General features: G+C 43.7%; 2 protein-coding genes across 2 annotated transcripts in view; one reads left to right on the forward strand and one right to left on the reverse strand.

The window, feature by feature from the left end:
• Positions 1-17987, reverse strand: part of lrp1ab (low density lipoprotein receptor-related protein 1Ab) — an 83249-nt gene that overhangs the window by 21421 nt on the left and 43841 nt on the right. Inside the window, exons 18-44 of the mRNA XM_054608865.1 lie at positions 17472-17588; positions 17302-17382; positions 17045-17212; positions 15814-15996; positions 15023-15220; positions 14616-14861; positions 14049-14246; positions 12576-12780; positions 12197-12361; positions 11713-11957; positions 10498-10629; positions 9238-9465; positions 8930-9104; positions 8601-8695; positions 8310-8459; positions 8011-8151; positions 7706-7834; positions 7484-7615; positions 7228-7362; positions 7014-7143; positions 6765-6891; positions 6237-6388; positions 5945-6069; positions 5338-5709; positions 887-1076; positions 522-726; positions 232-424 (exon numbers count right to left, since the gene is read on the reverse strand). Coding sequence (XP_054464840.1) covers positions 232-424; positions 522-726; positions 887-1076; positions 5338-5709; positions 5945-6069; positions 6237-6388; positions 6765-6891; positions 7014-7143; positions 7228-7362; positions 7484-7615; positions 7706-7834; positions 8011-8151; positions 8310-8459; positions 8601-8695; positions 8930-9104; positions 9238-9465; positions 10498-10629; positions 11713-11957; positions 12197-12361; positions 12576-12780; positions 14049-14246; positions 14616-14861; positions 15023-15220; positions 15814-15996; positions 17045-17212; positions 17302-17382; positions 17472-17588 — 4617 coding nt within the window. The remainder of the gene's footprint in view (positions 1-231; positions 425-521; positions 727-886; positions 1077-5337; positions 5710-5944; positions 6070-6236; positions 6389-6764; positions 6892-7013; positions 7144-7227; positions 7363-7483; positions 7616-7705; positions 7835-8010; positions 8152-8309; positions 8460-8600; positions 8696-8929; positions 9105-9237; positions 9466-10497; positions 10630-11712; positions 11958-12196; positions 12362-12575; positions 12781-14048; positions 14247-14615; positions 14862-15022; positions 15221-15813; positions 15997-17044; positions 17213-17301; positions 17383-17471; positions 17589-17987) is intronic.
• On the forward strand, positions 3232-4269 carry LOC129099582 (galanin receptor type 1-like). Its single transcript, XM_054608870.1, has one exon. It carries the CDS (start codon positions 3232-3234, stop codon positions 4267-4269), a length of 1038 nt encoding a protein of 345 aa, XP_054464845.1.

Genomic DNA, 17987 nt, shown 5'->3' on the forward strand with positions numbered 1-17987 from the left:
TGTTCTTGAATCAAAGTATTGGAAAAACTTGAAAAATTGACCTGATAATAACCAAAGTGATGACAGATTCCTGAGGGGGTTATGGATATCTGTGGCAAATTTCATGGAAATCCATTCCTTGTTGAAGTACTTCAGTCTGAACCAAAGTGGAGGGGACATGGACGTCCCTAAAACCTCACCTTTAGCATGGATACAAAAAGCTTTACAGTAACTTCAGTGAATAATACTTACAGCTGTTGCTGTCATTAGCCACAGCCACAATGCCCATTGGCTGCTGAGGGATGTCAGCACGTAGCACTTTCATGTCTCCTCCTGTGTATTTGTCAGCTCTAAGGACGGCCCTCCTCACCCAGTCAGTCCAGAAGATGTAGTCTCCATACACAGCCAGGCCGAACGGATGCACAGGCTCATTCTTCAACAAGACCTAAAGCAGAAACATTTAGGCATTCATTTCACAGAACTCTAAGATGTAAATCAATTCCTCAATGTAGAGAAAAGAGAAAATTAAAGGGCTTTCTTACATAACGGCTGCTCCCATCATATTCGCAGCGTTCAATCTTGTCCAATGTGGCATCAGAGAAGTAGAGTTTCTCAGCACGGTGATCTATGGCCAGGCCGTTGGGAGTTTTAATGTCACTGCCAATGATCGCGAGCACATTGGCTCCGTTCAGCGAGGCCCTCATGATGCTTGGAGCCTGCTCATTCCAGTTGGTCCAGAACATAAGACTGTAGTGGGAGCAAACACAGGAAAAGCATAATGATGTGCAGTGGGATCTCGTAAAATGTCTAGGAATAAACGTCACAGTTGACTGAAATAAAAATAAATCTACTGTTCAAAAGAAAGTAAATGAAAAGGGCTCTGAAAGTTTTGATATTAATGACTCACTCCTGACACTCGTCCAGCACAAAGGCTCTGGGGTGGTCCTCTCCAGACATAGTGACCACAGTGTTGCGGTTATAGGCCACGGAGCGGCTCTGGTCCACAGTGTGGCGAGTGATGGTTGAGGTTGTGTAACTGGTCCAGTAGAGTGTATCCCAACCGCGGTGGTATGCCAGGCCCTCAACTGAGCCTACATCTGTGGAGCAGAGAAGGAAGAAGTTGGCCCTCTGTTAATAAGTTGGACCGATGACTGTAGTTTTTCAGACAATAGTTCTTTTTGTGTCATCCAGCCAATGCTGCAAGAGGCAAAAAGCTTGAGAAGAACAAAGTCTTTTAATTTCAGTATAATTATTAATGACTCTCAGGGGTGTTAGTGGGAGACTGAATGAGGATCTTCAGTGAGATCTCAACAAATCATTAATCACTGTCATAGTTAAACAAGTTTCCCCAGTGGTTTACTCTGAGACTTTATTTAAGAGGCAGTGGTTAAGTGCTTTTAAGATTAACCCCATTTCCCACATCAGTTCATGAATGGTGAGTGAAATGGTAGTGGCACCACACAGAGCAGAGTATGTGACACACCTGCTGTTTCTGGAGAGAGTTTAAAGAGTCTGTATCATCCTGTCATTTCATGGCTGGCTGCCTGCACACACAAATACAGCTCCCTGTGGACACCCTCATTCATGGTGACTTCTTGTTCTGGGAAGAAAACTGCCGCTTAACAGCTTGAGTCACTTAAGGGACATAGGCCATGGTGAAAAAAATTAGCCCTGAACGGCAAAGATGAAGCTGCCCTCGATAGCCATTGTCCTTTTGTCCTGCGACCCCCAACTCATAGGACATTCACTAATAGTAATATTTTTTCTTACTATGCCTACATGACGCACACCTTCATGCAAAAGGACTCTGTACTGCAGCCTTACGGGATCCAAGATGTGCATCCATCTGTTCTTGGTCACACTAGCAACCACATTTATGACCACTTACTGCCAACAATAAAAACCTGAACACTCCACGCAACTGTTTGCTCTTCGTTGAAAGTCCTTTAATAGATCTTTTAAATGAATGACGAAGTGCCATAATCAACCTTAATGCAGGACAATTTTAGGGCTGAATACCCTGATAACCAAACTAAATGCAAAAAAAACTACCAGCTATGGGTCGAATACAAAGTCAGGCAAACAAAGTCACACTTGTGTTTTTCATCCTCAACAATAAGTCCGAGCAAAACAGAAATGAGAAAAAGCTATAACTGGGCAGAGATAAATAAAGTAGGTCCAAGCCAGTATTATGTAATGACGAACAACATAGTCTTCCCTCCCCTTTCCTAGATCAGCTCATCCCCTGGTTACTGTGCAAACAGTGGTGAACACCTGTTGGGAAGACCACTGCCGCTCAGAACAGAGTCTCTTCGACTATCACAGGAGAAGTGTAGTTATCCAAGTGACACCAGAGGACCTTGTGTTACTGTTCATTTTAAGATCGAGCATTACTTATTTATTTTTTCCTTCAATAATTGAAATCACGCGAATCATAGAGTTACTCTTCTGCTGGTGACGTCTACAAGGTTGCAAGTCTCTTGAGAGCTTCTAAATGGACAAGATGCCTCCTGCCGCGGTGACCACTTAGCATCAAGTAGCATTGACTGCTTTTAAAGTGGAACATCAGTTTGCAGTCCCTGGGAAGAATCTGTCCACCGTTGCCTGGTGTCAAGAAATCAATACAGCCATAGAGAAATTGCTGCATTGGGATCTCTCCGGTTTTCCTTTCCTTCTTTTCCTTGGATTATAAAGGGCATGCTGATGCAGCCAAGGAAAAGCCAGTGTGCAAGGAATGTTCTTTAAGGTCAAGTATATTTATTTACTTTCTGGTTCAAACTGGTTAACGATGGGTAGTTACAATTAATTTATTTATAAATACATTTAGGAGTCAACCAGACACAGAGCAGGAGGACATTACGACCTGACTCTCTCTGGGCACTTGAAAATTAATTTCAACTGCATATGGATGGACTGTATGTTTTTGCAGTTCACTTTAACAACTCCACACACAAACTAAAAATAAACTGGAATATACTCTTTCCTTTCTCTTCCTGCAAGTGCAAGGTCTGTAAACTCCAATGGAGACAAAGTCAACTGACCAGTGCGATTTTCACTGTTTATCTAATTACTGTCATTGTGAGAGTACTAGCTGACTTAATGGAGTGTGGTCATACTTGTGATTAATACAATGTAAGACATGGAATGGAGCCAACAGATGCAGCACCCAGACACAGCCGGAACATGCTGCTCGGATACTTACCATTAACAGGCCATTAGATTAATTACTCAATAGACTTTTATTGTGAATTCATGGAGACTTTTGGGCAGCAGGTAAACAGCAGCCGCCTTGAGCTAATTAGTAGGGCAGATGAGGATTTGTTCAAGGCCTTCGTTCCCATCCTGGATGGACTAATTCTGGTGACTGGCTTGGTGGGTCAAACTCTGGTCATCATCATTCTTACTGGCAGGAGGAAGAAAATAAGTCAACCCCCGCATGGTACAGACACCCTGCTGCTGGCTCTGAGCGCTGCGGACCTGCTGCTGCTGCTCTGCCTGCCTTTCCACACCTCCGCCATCACCCTGGGCTTCTGGCCTTTCGGCAGCTTCCTGTGCAAGGTCATCAGCTTCCTGGGTGTGGCCTGCTCATCTGCCTCAGTCTTCACCCTGGCAGCTTTAGCTGTGACACGGTACCTGACAGTGGTACACCCCACCTGGACGTACCGTTCAAGAATGCACCGACGCATTAAGCTGACAGTAGCTCTACTCTGGGTCCCTGCCTCGGCCTTGGCAGCGCCGCAGTTTGCATTCCGCACAGTTACCGCCTCCAGCGCTGTGTACTGCTTTGCCTTCCTGTCTGACTTCAGCCAGCTGGTCTACAGCATTGCCCTCTTCCTGTTTGGCTTCGCTTTACCTCTGGGTATCATTGTACTGATGTATGCCAAGATCTACTGTTTTCTTCGACACGCACGGCTGCTGGGGAACGCACCCCAGCTGGAGCGCTACCAGAGCCAGGTCACTCACACTTCAGCTCTCCTGGTCCTGGTCTTCACTCTCCTCTGGCTGCCCTCCTATGTCCTCATGTTCTCCTTCATTGGAGGAACCATAATTGACTCACCTGGATACAAGACCATTGCAATCCTGGCCAGACTGTTGACGTCCTCGGTAGCAGTGGTAAACCCTGTACTATATGGGTTTATGTCTCAGAAGTTTAGACGAGACCTACTAGAGCTAGGGAGGAGGCGCTGGGCATGGTGCAAAAGTTGTCCGACGGTTTGCCCTGATGTGATGGGCAGGGACATTGTGCAGCCCTTTGAGCTGGACACAACTTCAGAAAGAGGCCAAAACTGACTCTATGGCCAGATAAAAAAACACTGCTAAGTCAATACAGACTCAACGCTTTACTATATCTACAGTTACAGTATTTACTTACTAATTTATCACTGTATGTAACGATAACACATGCAATGCTCAAAGGGATGTTAAATACATGTCCATTGTTATGTATTAAATCAGGTAAAAGCTCTTTGTATGTGAACTAAAAATCTTATTATCCTGTGTATTATCCTGTATATTATCCAACTGTGCTAGTTTTTACTTACAATTTGCTTGGATTTCTTAACATTGAGAATTCGAAAAACGAGTATGTTAATTTGAACAGCAGAATGTAGTAAAACAGTGGCAATATGGGCAAATCATCATATTATGATCCTACAAAAAGTTGTGATGATATTGATTGTTTGCCAATTATCTTATCTGGAACTAATACACTCCTCTGAGCTCAGCTGTGTTAAGTTCTCCTAAAACTGGAATCAATTCTGTCCTTCTGTAATATGGAAAACCAGCTGTCTTTTTCTCAAACTTTTCAAAACAACATCAATAAACTAACTAACCCCATGCGCTTTATTTATTTTCCCAACTTTCCTAGTCAGAATTCATGTTTTGAATAGTGCATGCCAACAGCTTTGGGCCCAGGGCTTTTAAATGTAATGCTTCTGTATGAAATTCAACAATCTTCTCTTGAATAATTTAAAGAGAGTGAGATTGCACACTCACTGTGCGAAAAGTGAGTGTGTGTGTGTGTTTGTGTGCATTTATGTGCATTTGTGTGTGAAAGTGTGTCTTCTTCAAGTGGAAGCACTAAGTGATGTCAATCCCCTCTAGTTGAGAAGCTGCAGCTGTGTGTACATGCAGTGGATCCTCATGGGTGCTTGTGTTGTCAAAATGAGTGATGATGGCTGTTTACAGTGTTGAGGGGACGAGGGACAACATTCAATTATTAATGGTAGCAACGCAGCTGAAATATATGCAGACAGGTGGAGCGGAGGGAAAAGTTTGGGTGAAGTGATGATTGAAGCGGAGTTTTTGTTTTGTTTTTTGTTGAAAAGAATGACATGTTATGGATGACTCCATACTTACTGTCCACCACAATCTTGCGGTCCGTGCCATCATCGTTGATCTGCTGGATGTTGCCAAAGTGGATATCGCTGAAGAAGATGCGGTTGGCTCCTTTCCCTCCACCGTCATGATAGTCATAGCTGAGGGCAATTACATTTTTCATGTGGTCAGGGTCCTCAAACGGCTTTATCGGCGCGTTGAGGTTTGTCTCATCAGACAGGTGGATGCTCTTCAGAATGGTACGCTCCGAGTACAGCAGGTATCCATCATAGTCGCGGCAACCGCGGTTGTCCTCTGCCAGCATGCCGTGAGCACAGGCGCAGGTGCGCTGCCCGTTGCCACGGAAAAGACACAGCTGTTCACAGCCGCCGTTGTCTTTGCAGACGTTGGTGCCTGAGGAGTAGTGACATGGATTAGGTGTGTTGTTAAAACAAATAATGAGCCTTGTTAAACACAAATTCAATTTCATCGATTCCAGGCGGGCTGGATTAAGTTGGGTGCTAAAAGTTTTTATCATTGTGTTTGTGAGGGCATGTTTTTGAATACATGTGAGGACTAACTCATAAATGCCCATTATTTATTGTGGTGGTTCAGTTTAGGGTGCCTAGTGTTTTGCGAGTGTTCCTACCTTGCTGCCTGGCCCTGTTGAAAACCTTGATGTCTTTCAGCTGTACACCAATGCCAGTCCTCAGCTGCACAGCATCTGTAGCGTTGTCTTTGCTGCCTCTTTTAATGGAGCCATTAGCATGAGTCCTGAACAAGAGGCAACAAAACGGATTCCATTAACAGTATCACACAATATGAAATCTTCCACATACTTCAAAAGCTGCCATGCATCAACAGGTATGGACAGATGGTAGAGAAATGGAAAGTGATTGTTCAATGGTTGGTTTAACCAATAAATTAACCCCTGAACTGACCTGTCACTCCAATAGATGAATCCCTCAAAAACAGACACAGCAAACATGTCCATGTTGTTGTTGGCCAGCACTAGCTCCCTGTTCTCTCCAGTCTCCAGGTTGATACGCTCAATCTTGTCTGTCCTGGCATCGCACCAATACAACATACCCCCCTGGAAAGACAGAGCAGAAAAAAGATAGTGTTGATCACTTCGGGAAGCTCACATTTTCTAAATGAAAATCACTCCAGAAAGGTATTAAGGAGACTGGCATGCTTGTACACTGTTAATTCACATCAGAAGTCATAATAATTATTCTAATGTCCCCTTCAGCTTGTTCGCTACAGCACCTAATGCCGTAAAATATAATGCTGAAGCAGAGAGGAGGGGACAAGAGAGGTTGTGAAAAAAAAATTGTAAATAGTTCAAGATGTATAGCATGCGGAGCCCCCATTTCTTTAATTTTTTTGTATAACAAATGATCAAACCTGTTTTTTCTTTTTTATGATTTATGGCATTTAAATACTATGATGTCAGCCGTGGTCCATACCTCGTAGTCGATGGAGATTCCATTGGGCCAACTGATGCTCACATTGACCAGGACCAACCTCTCGGAGCCATCCAATCTAGAGCGCTCAATACGAGGGTACTGACCCCACTCAGTCCAGAACAGATACCTGCAGACCAAAGTGCATTTTAGTGGAATTTTAGATATAAATTATCACTTTAATTCCATGCGAGTAACTGAAGGCAACGGCATTACAGAGGGCCAAATTTAACTGTTGCCAGGGAGACCTACCCTTTAACTGGGTGAACAGTGATGGCCCTGGGCTTGTCCAGGCCCTGGGAAATGACTACATAGCGGAAGGAGCCGTTCAGCCTTGCTACCTCGATCACATCAAAGCCCTGGTCAGTCCAGTAAATATTTCCTATAAAAGAACAGAGATTTGAATCAGCTATGTAGTCCTGGACAAGATCATTAAAATAGGATTTTAAAACTGTTACTACTAGACCTGCGATCCAGTCGACTGTGATGCCCTCCACCCTGCCAATCCCATTGGTGACCACATCTTCTCTCCACGTCTGATCTCTCTTAGCCCTGCTGATGGTGCTCAGGCCCATGTCCACCCAGTAGATGGTGTCATTCTCTGAAAACAAAAAGGCCTTTTGTGTCAACCTATAAATACTCACTTCACTGAGATAATGACAGCTTTAAAATGTCACTCAAGCACGGTCTTCCAGTTACTTATGTCAAGCAGTTTCACTCACCAGCGTGGAAGTCTATGCCGACGGCCAGAGAGGTGCCAGACACTGGCACCAAGGCGTCAGATTTGTCTGCCGGGTCGAGTGGAATTCCTCTAATTCCCTCATGGACAGAGTAAAGCAGGAAAGAGCCCATGCCTGCTCAGAGACAGAACAATATATTGTTGTTTTTAGGGCTCACTGAATTCCTACAGTATGTGTGACTGTAGCTGTGAAATGGTGTCTTACCTTCACAGGACTGCTGTCCTGTCTTGAGGCTGTATCCAGCAGTGCACATGCAGGCCCTAGTTGTTGGTGAGGTAGGCAGACACAGCTGGGAGCAGTCTCCATTGTTGTTACTGCACAGGTTGATACCCGCTAAAGGGAGTAAAGAGGATCAGTGAGGCCCAAAAAGAAAGACAAATATTGTTCTTTTCTAGTTTTAGGCTGAATAGAGCATAAATATGGTCAAAACATGAGTCTCAAGTGAATTTAATCTAAATTATCTTATTATTTCCGACTCTTCCAAAATATGTTGGATTATAATTTCTTACCTTTCTGTACATCCTCATCGTAAATCCTCATGTGCATCATTGGAGAGGTGTTGTTTCGCAAAACCTTCCAGTTTCCTCCGTCCTTTTTGTCACATGTTCCTATCTGGTCAGTTCCCTGGTCTGCCCACCACATCTTGTCTCCTACAGTGTGGGAAATTGATTAATATATTTGTATGATATTCTTTTAACATCTTTCTAAGCATATAAGCAGTAGGATAATATGTAACTATACAATTTCAGATCAGACAGATGAGAAAACCAGAGAGGATACATTTAAGGTATCATGTTTTTCAACTTACCCATAATAGCCAGTGCAGTAGCCTTGATAAGTTTTCCTTTAACACCTTCCAGGATTTCCAGTTTCGTCCCATCCAGATGACAGTGGCTAATGGTGCTGTTTCCTGAGCTGATCCAGTACAGCTGCTCTTTTTCATAGTCTATAGAGAGGCCTGAGTGGGAAACATAATGATGCTATTATACATTTACATTCCTAATAGGCTTAATCTGTGCTTTACACCGTAGAGTTAAATAGAGATCTCTTATTATTTTGCTGACAGTTATTTTTCAAAGTAGTGGGTATATGTGCTCACCCACTGGTCCTTTTTGATCGGTGAAAAGTATGGTGCTGTTGCTACCATCCATGTTAGCCATGCTTATGTTGTCACCGTCGGTCCAGTACAGCTTCCTGAAGTCAAATATAAATGTTATAAGACATGAAGAGCAGCTGAGATTTATTTTCTGGAGAAGATCTATGCTCTACCTAAGGTGCATTGCAATAGGAGACATCAAATGAGACATCAAATGAGGAAAAACAAGTAGGCTAAGGGAGAAGTGGCAGTCAGGGTAGAAAAAGAGCATCAGATAGAGAATTCACTTCTTGATCTGAATGCAGTCATAACTAACTGGAAACAGAACTCACCCCAGTAGCGGATGCACCACCAGACAGTGGGGCTTGTCTAAGCCCTGGATGACAGCATTCTTGAAAGATCCATCCAGTCTTGCTACATTGATTTGCTTCTTATTGGCATCGTAGCTGGTCCAGAAGAGGTTTCTGGACACCCAGTCTACTGCCAACCCGTGAGCATTAGGAAGGTCTGGGGAATCACAATGCAAAAAGGGTTTAATCTCATTTTCGAATAGATACAGAAAGTTTTAACAAGCAACTGAAATCAAAACAAAGAATTAAGATAAAATTGGAATGAAAAATATTCCTGTAATCGTTCTCACCAGCAGACACAACAGTCTCCACCCCAGTGCCGTTAATGAAAGCTCTCTTGATTGTCTGCGTTCGAACATCTGACCAGTAGATGCGATGCTCCACAGCGTCATAGTCCACCACTGTCACGTTGTCTATGTCCGGCACGGTGAAGGAGATGATGTAGTTGTAGTAGGGGTTGTCAATGTCTACACCGCGGATCTCGATCTGACGAGCATAAAGAAGGAACTTGCGGGATTCTGGAAGGAAGAAAGAAAAAACATGTACTCAGAATAAGAACGATTTGAATCATTTCTGTTGCATTTTCATGAATTATTATGTACATCTACAAGTGATGGGAACGGCGAAGAGAGAAAAGATTTTCAAATAAGCCAATGTATAAAGTATATAAAAGTCCAATGTTAGCAACAGAGACTTCTCTGTATAGAAACCTCCTGAGCTTGGCTCAAGTCTGTCCCATTTCTATATAGTACATTGTGATTGAAAGTTTAATTAAGTTTAGGCTTCTTCTCACTGGACTTGCCACCCAATCAAAGGCTGGAGCAAGCTGGATCCGTGGAAACAGAAGCTCAAGAGGGTCAAACTGACTAGTCAGTAACATGTTGCCATTGTCGAGGCTTGATTATCGCCTGAGAGATGGGAGCTGGAGATGACAAATTACCTATTGTCAGTCAGAAAATCATGCAGCTTAAACGTAATTTAAGTGTTGAATGCGTCCAGGTTCAGAGAAAAACTTCTGTTTGGTTGAGATTCTGCTCAGCTCCATGAAAATTCCTGTGTTGATGGGGAACGCATAAGACGCCCTCTATTCCAGTTATCCTTGAATCTACACTGCTGAGATGAGGATTGTTCTGCTTAACTTTCAGACATACACACATGCACACAGACTCCCACAGCTACCCCTCAAAACCATCCTGAGCCCACTCATAAACACCCAGAAATAAATGAAGACTTCAGGCACATCACTTGTGACAGTCTTTTATATGAAATGAAATGCAAATGAGAGTGAAGAAGGCCGCCTGGCAGAACCAGAGGATAAGTAATTAGATCTTCTGTCATAAGGGATGACAGTCAGTGACGTTGATGTCACGCTTGGGAGCTGAGCGCACTGTAGCAGTCATGACAGTTGTGAGAAAACATTCCTGCAAAGAAAGAGCCCGTTTCTTGCTCCTTGATGACATGCATTGTATATGGCAGCGTTGCATAAACACACTCTGTCTGGGCGTTTTCTTTAAGTTAAGAGAACCGGTCTGTACAGTATGTGTCCTTACCTTTGCAGGTGCGTTTGTCGGGCTGAAGCTTCATGAGGTGAGGGCAGGCACAGGAGAAGGTCTGGTTGAAATTGATGAGACAGAGGTGGGAGCAGGGGCCTTTACCATCACTAGTGGCACACGGGTTAGGAGCTGAAAGACAGAATGAGAGGAAATGTTGATGAAAGAGACAAAGACACTAAAAGATAGGGTATTTCCTTTAAGGCTCACACTATGTTTAGCAGATTGCGGTGTATATATTTTCAAAAAGCATCTCCCAAAATTCATAAAAATAGAGCATAAATCCAGACTAAGCCAACAGTTTAACGTGAGAGGCTATTTCCAGAGTATTACAGTCAAGCGTGTAATGGACCTCTCCATCAATGGACACTCAAGGAAAGAGAGAGGGCAGAAAAATACTTTGGCTGCGGTTGAAAAGTCATTTTTGTTAGGAAGCTTCCTAACTGAGTGAAACGACCCAGAAGTGGCAGCCATGGTAAGGCCGGTTGAATTATCTAAATGCTAAGGAAAGGTCCTGATCTTTCCTTGACCTCATGATTTTTTCCATTTGGTCAAAGAAATGTGGATGGGACAAGATAGGACTTGACCATTCAACACAGCCCACATCTGCCAGACATGTCAACCTAGGGTGTTGCCTCATCACTGTCATGGGCATCAGTTGCAGCTGTCAATCAACGATTCTGTGAGATCTCTGTCTTTTCCTGCTTCCCATTACAGGACCCATTGCCTCTCTGCTGTCCACACACCCATAGCTTTTGGCTACAAGACATCAAGGTGACAGTTAATTTTGACAGATTAACTGCAGATCTTTTTGGCACCTTGTCAATCATTCGAACCTCCAAGACGTGACATTTTAGTCGCAGGAGGAGGGTTATATATCCAACTCAGCCGGTGGGAAATGTCAAACAGTGAGGTGAATTTTTTGATCAATGAGGCTGAAGGAGGTGTCCAAATTGCTGCCAGAGTAAGGAGACAACACATCTCACAGCTTTGAAAGGTCAGCTGTCTTTGGAGAAAAGGAGTTGTGGATCAACACGGTCAGCAATGAACTGAGTGCTCGTCACCATTCTCCTTTGAGTTAAAGCCCAACTCAGTCAGCCACGCTGACAGGTAGGGGTTGAATCTGAGATATGGAGGCTCTCTCTCTGTCTCTGTCTCTGTCTCTCTCTCTCTCTGAGTGTCTGTTTATTCATATGCATGTGGTGTGCAACCTACCCTCCGGTTGTCTGGACGGGTGGTAGACCTGCAAGTCAAAGGGCTGTGTGTTGGTGCGCTGGACTACGGTGACGTTGTGTCCTGTCCATTTGTTGGCTTTGGCCAGAGTGTTAGTCCTCCAGTCAGTCCAGTAGACCTCTCCTCCATACATGGTGACGGCAAAGGGGTGGGACAAATACTCATGACCCCGCAACACTTCAATCAGCCCCGAACCGTCATACATAGCAGAGTAGATAGCATCTGACCTGGAGGAGGATTAAGGCAGAGATGTATACTTTACATAATATGTGCAATAAGCTTAAGTGAATGATGCTCATGCTACTAGAGGAGTCTGTACTTTGTATCTAATTTTACATAAGCCAAGAACATCTGCATGTTTATCAAAAAAGGAATAACGGCAAGCAAAAGAAAAATACTGAGTGAATGGGTGGATGCTGTGCCATGAGAGCACTCTGTATATTCAGAGACTAGTGGCAAACGTTACCTTGCATCAATCCAGACAATGCGTCTCTCCATGTAGTCCACAGTGAGACCATTGGGCCAGCCACCACTGCCTGTTTCCTTGTGGATGGTGCGTCTGCCTTCACCACTCATAGATGCTGCCTCAATCCTCGGCAGACTGGCATCCCAGTCAGTCCAAAATAGAATACTGCAAACAAAATATAAATCAATGTGAGGAGGGATTTTCACAGATGTGCACAGTATCTTCAGTATCTTCACAAGAGAACATTTTTCAGTTTAATAGAAAAATCAGCAGGAATATAGCATACACTAAAAAGATCATTCCAGTGGAAAGTCCAGTAACTTTCCATTTACTGAAAGGCCTAAAACAGCTTCATAGTCCCTAGATCCATGCTTCTTACCCATCACGAGGGTCTAGGGCGATGGCTCTTGGGTGCTCCACCTCCCCAGCCAGCAGGGTGGTTCTCATGGTCCCATCCAGTTTGGCAACCTCAATCTGGTCCAGATTGCTCTCAACCCAGTAGATGTTTCCTGCTATCCAGTCCACGGCCAGGCCCTCGGGGGTGGCCAGTCCATACTGGATCACCACCTCAAAACTGGTCAGGGCTGAATGGGAAACAAAAAGAAAGAGGGACTTAAAAGAATGATGGTTTTTGGCTATAGATAACTGAATAACAAGATGAAAATGGGACATTTTGTAGCATTTTAATGTTTGTGGTGATTTCAAGTAGAAAAATAGCAGTTGTAATTCAGCTAATTTAGTTTAATAGCTTGGCTTATGACACTATCACCAAGGAGAGCAAATTTCCAGCCAGCACATATGGTTCATTTCAAAAGATAATAAAAACTCTGACAAATAACAAATTGTTTAGAATTCTTTGCTCTTATGGAATCTGTCTGTGAACAGCACGCACTGCTGCTGTGTCTGTCAGTGTGGGTCCAACCAGCGCTATCTTCTCAGCCCCACTGCCCAACCTCTAAGAAAAACAAACATCCAACACAAGATCTCCCACTCTTTTTAATCTTTCCCAGAAACAACAGGAACATGCAGACTAAAGTGCAAACCAAAATGTGTGATCATCTCTGGCTGAGGGTGATCAGACAAGTTCTTCACAAGGCTTTCCAGTGGTAATTAGAGGGAGAATGATAGGTCTTCACAGTTTGCTTAAAGGAATGCTGGAGTTATGGCTGCCTTTCTGCGTGTATGTGTGGGTAGGGTTGTCTTGGTTGAGCTGTGTGAACTACACAGTGTATGCCAACAACTTTAGAGACTCTGAAATGGCTTCAACAACAAGCAGCAGGAGCTGATCTATGTTGATCACAATGTCTCTGCTTGGCAGTGCTGTTTTAATGGTGCAGTTGGAGGGCTGGGAACTGGAGCTGCAGTGTATTGTGCCTCCTACGCTACATCAGTGTTCTAGCTGCAGTCACGCACATCGAGTACTGAGACAAATGGGAAGAGACAAAGCCTTCCGTGTGCTCCCCAAGTGCTGTGCTGGGAACACAACCTGGATTGGCAAAGAGACCTGGGGTTTTGGAGCAGTAAAGGCCGGCCATGACCTGGCTATTTATTCAGGGTCACAGACCGCTGCTGCTGACCACAGACTCTTTTTAAAAACATTTGGCTCTGAGAAATTACAGAGTGCTCAGCGGAAGTTGATTCAGGAGAAATGCTCAGTCAAAGTAACAAATATAATTTGCCATCTCAGAAAGGAGAAACCCACTTTACTACTTTTATTTAACTTGCAAAAATGAAAATATAACTTATTACTATGTTAATTAGACTCTTCTGAGTGGCTAATCATGCCACTAACCCATCCATCTCTCTGCATAACCCAAGATTACCAAAAGTTTTATCAAACTAGCAGCCTCACCACCATTATCAGACAATTTCCCACGGTAGATCTTGTCCTCTACGACATCAGTCCAGTACAGGGTGCTCTGGTTGAGGTGGAAGTCCAAGGCGATGGTGTTCCTCAGCCCTGGAACCAGCACATTGAACTCCCCCTTGTGAAGCTCAATCCTTCTGATCTCATGGCGGTTGGAAAAGATGATGAAAGGCTTGAACGGATCTGAGGGCAAAGATGTTAAACCCGGAAAAGTGTTAGTGTCTCATCACGTTAAATCTTATCTTAGAGTCCAGATTCACAAAGCCCCTTGTTTGTTTTGGATCAAATCCTGCCACAGCTGTCTGAGCAATGTCTTCCACTCCATCTGTCCTTTAAAAAGTATATATATAGTTGAAGGCATTTGTTTCTCACTTAGATATCTTCAACACCATGATCCATTAAATACTGGATATACTTATAGCAGAATAAGGCTTGTGGAGTTTCTTCAGCACAAGAAAAATACTTTTGCTCTCAATTTGGGGCCAAAAGAAATTCTTCAGTTTGTAGGAGTAGATAAACTGTTGGTGCCAAAAGTGCACTGTTTTACCTTACCAGTGCTTTTGCAGCTCTCCATGTCAGACTCAAGCTCCCAGCCCTCATAGCAGGAGCACTTGACACTGGATTTCTCCTGCTCACACTTCTGGCTACACTTAAGATGTTTGGCGCAGAAGCTCTGGATCTGGCAGGTCTTGTTGTCGGCTCCCAGCTCCATGCCCAGGGGACATGAGCACATGAAGCCCTCCCCGGGAATGATGCTGCAGTTGTGGCTGCAGCCACCATTGTCCAATGAGCACAAATCTGCAGGCAAGAAACAGATTTGGAATGAGCTGGAATATATCTAAGACAAAAGAGTTGTATGTTCTGTTTAAGGTGTTTTTAACATTAATATAGAAGGTACAGGACAAATGAAACAGGTACTGAAGACATTTTCCTGTTCTGGTTTATGTCGAACGTTTTACCACAAAGTTTCTCGTCAGAGCCATCCGGACAATCGTCAGTGCCATCACACAGCTTCTCAGCAGGCAGACAGATGGAGTCGTTGGTAGCACACATGTGGTGAGACAACTTGCACACCAACGCCTCGCAGTTGTCCTCGTCAGAGTTGTCCTCACAGTCACTGTCGCCATCACAAACCCAAGCTTTGCTGATGCAACGAGCTGGCAAGACCACAAAATAAAAATGATCAGCTTGTGTTATTTTAAGACTTTAATATCTTCATAGTCATTGTTTTTAAACAAGTTTCAGGACATGGTCACACCATCATTTCTATTAAAAATCTATAAATTCAAATAAAATTACTGCAATCAGAGGATTTGCTCAGGAGCTTGAAATTAAATGAACTTTTGATGAATTGACACGCAAATTCAAGCCTTTGACCAATTGCAAATCATCCTGATGGTGCCGACCTTTGAGAGAATGGAGAGAACCGGAGAGTCCAAAATGGTGCAAGCTTCCTCCATTTTGAACTCTACCAATCCAATCTCATATTATGCTGCTCGCCAAAGTGGAGCTGTGGTTTAGTTTCCTCTTTGTATCCAGTTTGCCACAACATAAAAGCCACAAACTAGCCACATGAGGGATGCGTAAATTAATTTTCCACAGCTAGTTTCTGGTGTGAGCAGGCAATTACTCTTTCATCTATTTGTCAGAGAGAAAAAAAAAAAACATATCTGTACTAACACAACAACATTGTTAAACGGTTCATCGACCTTAACATCTGGTACTTAAGCCCAGCTGAAAGCATCCTCACCAGAGTCCCTGCAGCTAAACTTGACTGCCGGGTCACACATGTGGGTCACACCCTCGCAGTTGTTCTCATCACTCAGGTCCATACAGTCTGTGTCCCCATCACAGCGCCAGCGCATGGGAATGCACAGACCGTCCATCCGACACTGGAACTCATCCACGTGGCAGCCGCCTGGAGGACGGGTAGCTGGAGAGAAAACAGACAAAGACAAAGTGTGATAGTAAGCCAAACCAAAAAGATGGAGTGAACAGTTTAGCCAATGTCAAAGAAGCAATAAAATTCAGCAACTGAAAAATGACTAGACTCGAATCTCAACCAGCACACAACCCTTGCACAGACCACACACACACACACTTGCCAAAAAACGGAGAGAACAAAGAAGAGGAAATTCTAGTCATTAATTAATGTTTAGGTATGCTGGGATAACAACCTGAAACTGAACCAAGTCAAACAACAATGACACACACAGCTCAGTGACTGATTAAAAGGCACCAGTGGTGAGGTGGCACAATGACATCCCCTCATAGCAAAGGTCAGCTCTTGGCAGGGCTAAAGCAGGAAATGGACCAGGGACCTTTCAGCACAGAATACAATATACAAGAAGGGAAGGCAATAGCAATGCCTTTTTATTTCAGTTAATAACTTATAGACATCATGCCAAGAGATCTCACAAACACACACACACAGCCAGACACACACAAAGAGCACAGATTGCTCATTAGACCAACAGGTCACGCTGGGCCCCGTTATTGCATGCTGGGACTTAGACAGTGAAGAGGAGCGTATGCTTCTAGGCAGCCTGAAGAATAAGTGCGTTGCTGTTCTATGACGCTGCCTCAGTGATTGTTACAATAGTGGTTAACCAGCAAAACTCAATGTTCCAAATCAGCTATTTCAAACTCTAAACATGGAAATCCATATCACGGCAGCAGAGTCAAAACATCTGTGCCATTTGTACAAGACCATGAAATAGTTTAATTGTTATCTAACCACAAAACATAAAGTGATAACTGGAAGCCAGAGGTCAGGCAGGGCATGCACAGCGGAGGAAATAAAACAGGGAGGGAGACGAGCCCGTCTTTGTTGTGTCAACCTTTGTAAACGACAATACAATACATGATGTGATGGGGCTAGATAATGCTGGTAAAAGTATAAACAATGCCGAAAAGAAAGGAAAAGCAAATACTTAGAGCAGAGCTATTTCAGTTTGGTACAAACAGTAATTGCTCCTTACCCTGGTTGGTACAGTTGGCATGAGTCTCGTCGCTGTAGTCTCCACAGTCGTTGTCGCCGTCACAGGTCCAGTATTCTGGGATGCAGCGGCCACTGTTACATTTAAACTGGACACTGGAGCAGGAATGGCTGCAGCCTGCTTCATCACTGTTATCTCCACAGTCATTGTCTGTACATGAACACACAGAATATTTCGTTGTCGGTTATTGGGTTGTTTTTGCAGCTTCCCGGATGAAGAAAGTCTAAGAAGAAGATTACCGTTGTCACAGCGCCAGTTGATGTTTATGCAGCGGCCATTGGCGCAGGTGAACTGAGTCAGAGGGAAGCAGGTTGGATAAGCTGAAGAGGGGTCAAGAGAGAATATGTTAAAAACATAAGATCTAAAAAGATGTAAAAGCGGCAATATAATGGTGCAATTTAAGACTCACCACAGGAGTCTGGTTCATCGGAGCGGTCTCCACAGTCGTCATCCAGGTCACATGTCCAGGAAATGGGGATGCAGCGCCCACTGGCACAAGGGTACTGGTTCGGTGGGCATGTGCGAGCTGGCATAAAACAGGTAATAGATATAAAAAGTCCCTCTTGCAATATCCCTGACTCAACATTTAAGCTCGCAATGACTCATCATGGTCAAATAAGACCTTGACAACCTAATTTCCAATATTCTATTGCTACAAAAACTGCTTTAAATGGTTGTGACTGCAAAACAATACCATCATCTTAATTAAATTAAAGACAATTTCTAATCTACGATCAGAGAGACGGCTCTTTTTAAAAGTAACAAACGCTGTTAGCCAAGGACCAACGCTGTTTTTTTATTTCATGCCGCCATCACCGCACAAATCTGAACTGAATTAACTCAAAACTAACAGATCCCAATATGTCTGCTTTAGTTGCAACTCTGTCTGCCCAATGGTCTTTCTTCAACTTATACCATTTTAACT

The sequence above is a fragment of the Anoplopoma fimbria genome, chromosome 12 (assembly GCF_027596085.1).
Source record: "Anoplopoma fimbria isolate UVic2021 breed Golden Eagle Sablefish chromosome 12, Afim_UVic_2022, whole genome shotgun sequence".
Lineage (NCBI taxonomy): Eukaryota > Metazoa > Chordata > Actinopteri > Perciformes > Anoplopomatidae > Anoplopoma > Anoplopoma fimbria.

Bases quoted from the DNA above. Each gene is read 5' to 3' on its own strand.
- LOC129099582 (XM_054608870.1), top strand. From the start codon at position 3,232: ATGGAGACTTTTGGGCAGCAGGTAAACAGCAGCCGCCTTGAGCTAATT.